The 4,950-nt window shown below is 37.0% G+C and overlaps 1 protein-coding gene across 3 annotated transcripts in view; it reads right to left on the bottom strand.

Annotated features, from left to right (window-relative positions):
• The window catches only part of Nav3 (neuron navigator 3), a 432,474-nt gene that overhangs the window by 274,021 nt on the left and 153,503 nt on the right, over positions 1–4,950 (bottom strand). For all 3 annotated transcript variants that reach the window (XM_012515124.1, XM_004623749.1, XM_023716139.1), the window contains exon 5: positions 3,343–3,526. In XM_012515124.1, the coding sequence (XP_012370578.1) occupies positions 3,343–3,526 (184 nt within the window). The remainder of the gene's footprint in view (positions 1–3,342; positions 3,527–4,950) is intronic.

Raw genomic sequence — 4,950 nt, 5'->3', positions numbered from 1 at the left:
TATATATAACTTGTAATGATCAGATCAGGATTTTCACATGTCTTGTGCATCAGTCGTTTTGTTGTGTAGGACACCATCGTGATTAAACTTAACTGTGTCGACCTAGTGGCTTAACAAATGTCCAGAGGATTAGTTCAACACACTTTTGGGTAAGCCTGGGCCAGCTATGGAGGCTGCTGTAGCTGCTGTCTGGTCTGGTCCTCTCTGGCCCCGTTTCCCTACTCTACCCTCTGGCCATCACGAGCATAGGAGCCTGGTTAATGCCAGGCCTTCTACCATGACCTTTCTGTTGGTGCCTCCACTGAAACTGGGAACCAAGCCTTTCTCTGTGGTGTTAGAGGTATTGTTTCTCAGCAAGAGAATACAAATAAGTACTGGGACATTCAAAACCCTCCCTACCAGCTATGCTGAAATATTCCTTTTTTTAAATTATCAACCGTAGTTAGCCTAAAAATTGAACAAAGTATTAGAACATATCCCGTCCATCCAATTTCTCCTGTATAGTCACTGAAAAGTAAGCAAAATATTAGAAGATCTCCCACCTATCCGACTGCTCCCCTGGAGTCACTGATTGTTACCACTCCATCTCCTCCCTCATACTTTTTCTAAGGTCCACCAACTATTCCATTCCTACTTCAAGATGAACTGTTAGCGTTTATATATTTTAGTAAAAATATTCAGCATTTGTCTTTCTGTGCCTTTCTAACTTTAAATATTACAGTTTTCATAGTCTAAATTGAAGCAACAAAAATACAGGTTTCTTTCTTGATGTTAAGAGCTCAATGGCACAGTGCCTGCCTAGCAAGTGCAAGGTCCCAATTGCAATTACAGGAAAATAATTGTAGATTTAGCTATTAAGAACCTACAGAGCATAAGGCTCTGGGCTAGTCTTTGAACTATAGCAATAATAGAAATTAAAAAAAAAAAAAAAACACATTGGTGCCCTTATAGGGCTCACATTCCAGAATGGTACAGTGGAAGGAATAGTAAATATGACAAGTAAGCCATAAATTAAGTGATGATTGGCATTATGGAAAAATAAAAAGGATGGCATGGTGCTCTGGGAAGCTGCCACGGTGGTGGTCAAGGTTCACACCGCTAAGAAGACAACATTTGAGCAATGAACTCAAAGGGGCTAAGTCTCAGCTAAGTGACTCCTAGCACTATGGAGTTCTGAAAAAATGGCTTTAAATCCCTCGCTGCCACAAGGAAGTGCACATAAATTCCAATTCATGGACTAATGCAATATACACTAATTCAATCTACCAAATCTATATAAATTATAGCAAGTGTATTTTTCAAAATGTATCACAAGGTCTATAAAAATTGTGCCTTTCAATTTCTCTGTTTTAGGGTGATGCATATTGCACTTAGCAGAGTACAAACATTTATTAAAATAGATATCAATTCAAAAGATAAATCCAACTTACTCCAAGAAAACTTATATGTGTTTATCCACTTGAGTCTTAATGGACACTGACAAAATGATGGTTTTCAGAAAAACTTGCAAAAAAAGAAAAAAGATTTATCTTCCCCAAACTGTAAAAAAACTATGGCTCTCATATGTGGCTTTATGCTACAAAGCTCTGTGCAGTTTCTCACCAGATTAATATATCCAGGAAGACAAATAGGAAAAGAAACATTTCTCCCAGAACTTCATAAATTCCATGAAATTCTGGACAGAAGTTCTAGACAAGAAATTCCATATAGCAGATACTGATATTGAGTGAGTTAATAACAAATCACATTCCACATCATTTCCAAATATGATGTGCTTTGTACAAAACCACTTTTCTTAAATATTGTTTATAATAACTGTCTTTGCCTCCTCTGCAATCAAATTGCTTAAATCAAACTTCAGGAAATATGATTTCTGGCACTTCTCAAATCTAGAATTTTTTATTTCGATCATCTTTACCTCAAAATTATAATATGTGCATAATGACGCTTCCTATTTTTGTAATGTTTAGTTTTAAGGAAATCTAAGTAACTTACATGTTACAGATTGTTTTTACTTATTCAGACACAGATGCAATGAACATCACTGGAAACCAAGATGAGTTTCAAGAAGAGAATATTTGATTTTAAATAATAAAAACTATCTCTTGACATTCCATAGACTTCATAGTACATGTAACAGTTTTGGTAAGATTATGATTTTTTTCAAACAGATTTAAGCATTAACAGATTAGTAAAATCATCTAATAAGAATAGAATATGCATGGTTATATGGAGAAAATATATTATTTAATCTAAAATATAAAACAAGGTCCTTGTGTTAGATACTGACAAAATGATAAGAAAGTGATTTCTAAGTAGTTGAAAAATTATATTAAGTAGTAAGTGGCTTGTGAATGCGTTTTGAATTTTTAATTCAATTTTCTGAGTCAATATTGATTACCAAAAAATAAAATACTCAAGATAATCAAAATATTTTTAGATTTGAAGCTCGGTTTCCTAGATGAAAAAGTTAAAGGAATGTGCTAAGTCCACACTTAGCTGATTTTAAGAAAAGAAGGTAATAGCATGAGCTGGATTCAACCAGCTGAAAGCTTGTGAAAAGGAGTAAGACTTGGTGGAGAGAAGAAAATGTTTCTGTTGAGCGGTTTCAACTCAAGATGGGAGAGTTGGCATCTCTCATTTTTTTGGATTGTCCTTCCAGCTTCAGACAGGCCTAGTCAGCTTTCACAATCACGTGACATCCTTCTTCATGATAAATGTGATAATTCTCCTACTATTTACAGCAACGCTGTTGGTTCTCCCTCTCTGGCTACTGATACCAATACAAATTGCAAAAATACAGTAATGGAAAACTAAGTCATCATGACTGGAAGTACCACACTGCAGGCTGTGCCAGGCGACTCAAGCCAGGCAAACACATACACGTGCATGTGGACACATACACAAATATAGTCTTAAATGAAAACAGTGGGTTCCCAAACACTCACACTCTTATGTTTAACAGACTACAAATTTTTGACAGATTTTTATCTATCAAAAGCATCGACAATAGGAGATCAGGACTCAGAAGCACGTTCTAAATACTAAAGTAATTTATAGAAGGAGCCATGCCACAATACTTACTACAGCAAAGACATCTTACACGTGTTGATACGGAACCCTTTTCTCCAAAAACCCCAAGATTTTTTTTGCTGGAAGATGATAGACACTATTTGTTCGACCAAAAGAAAAGTGCTCTTACCTTTTGTAACAGTAGTTTAGTATTTCCCTATACAAACAAACTAAGTCAGTACATTTTTCAAACTTCTAAGAATTATTTTTTAAATCAAGTCGTGTCTAGGGAAATTAATGTTAAAGCCATGCCCTTCTTCCATTCCTTACCTGGACTGCATATCTTGCTGTGTCTTGACCTGACTGGGTTCCGGAGGAGGGGCCGTGTGGGTGACTCGCTGCTGAAGCTCCACCAAAGACTGGTAATACTGCTGTTGACGGTGCTGCTGCTGCTTGTAGCGAGACAAACTGAAAAACAGCCCTAGAATGGCTTTTAAGTTTCCATTTCTTATTTCTGTATCAAACAGAAAATATAGAAACAGTATCACACACACTGAATGTGTATTTTTACAAATGAAACTCTACATGCGATCCTTACAAGCGAAAGCTATGAAGTTAGAAATACAACCGGACTCACCCTGTGGCAGTTTCAAACCAATCAGAATTTCTAGAACATGCCAACATTTCCAAGTACCTTGGAGTTCACAAAGAGAGAGTAAAGGGACGGCGGGTAAAGAAAACTAAACTCACTCAGTGGAAATGTTCTTTGTTGGCCCTGAACTGTAATTTTCCTACTTAACTTCTTGGAAATGGATGTCCTTGTTCTCTTGTACTAATTATTTGATGTAGCACTTTGCTTCCTTTGCAAATATACACAGCCGTTACCAATATAGTGGTGGCTATAAATTGGAGAAAACAAGCTGCTTGAATACTGGTTGTCTTGCACTTAGAAATAGTGATGTGTGGGAATGCATTGTAATGCCAATCGTATTTACAAAACTCAACATTCTTTCTGAATCGTCTACTCTCCAACTTATACATACATGTGTACATACATACAAACATACATGCATATTTAAATAGATCTTCCAAATATTCATACTCATCTTTCAAAAAGCAGCCTATAGCATGTCAATTTTAATGTTTCAAAATTTTATCGTTAATTTATGTTCTATATTATTAAATAATGAATATTATTGTGCATGATGTTAAGTAACATAAGAAAAATTTAAATATAAATCATAATTCTAGTAGCTAAGGCACCTGTGTAAGTTTTTATGGTACCAAATAACGGAAGTTCACAAGGTCAGTTACAAGATGATCTTATTTTTTTCTTCAGTTACTATAACTTACACTTACAAATAGAGCAGTAATACAGCTTGAAATAAGGGGATAGAACTTAAGATCATATCATAAATACAATTTACTTTGACAATAAAACCCATCTCCCGCTGAGCTAATGGTTTTATGTGCCCTTCCGAGCATCAGAAGCACCCATTCTGTGGGCTTCTGCTTTCTGCCAGTTCTTTGGCTCACGCAAACTGTGAAGGGGGCTGAGTCATATAAATGCACCTTTGAGGTATTTTTTTGTTTTAGTTCTTGTTTTTTTCCTTTCAGACGTTCCCCATAGCTTCAAAAATATGGAATTGCTGGGCCAGCCTGATAGCTCAGCAGACTAAAGTGCCTGCTTAGGCAGAGCACAGTGGCCAGGGTTCAATCTCCTGCATGCATGCTGTGCCGGCTCTGCCCACTGGGTGCACTGAGATAGTGGTAGAGACTGACTGGGTGTGGTGGTGTGCACCTGTAATCCCAGTGCTTGGGAGGGTGAAAACAGGAGACTCACTATGAGTCCGATCTATGTAGTGAGACCCTGTAGACCCTGTCCTAAACACTGAGAGAGAAGGAGAGGGAGGAAGGGAGGGAGGGAGGGAGGGAGGG

The sequence above is a fragment of the Octodon degus genome, unplaced genomic scaffold (genome assembly GCF_000260255.1).
Source record: "Octodon degus isolate 3935 unplaced genomic scaffold, OctDeg1.0 scaffold00004, whole genome shotgun sequence".
Classification (NCBI taxonomy): domain Eukaryota; kingdom Metazoa; phylum Chordata; class Mammalia; order Rodentia; family Octodontidae; genus Octodon; species Octodon degus.
The sequence above is the reverse complement of the archived record's forward strand: the minus strand, read 5'-3'. Positions and strand labels throughout refer to the sequence as shown.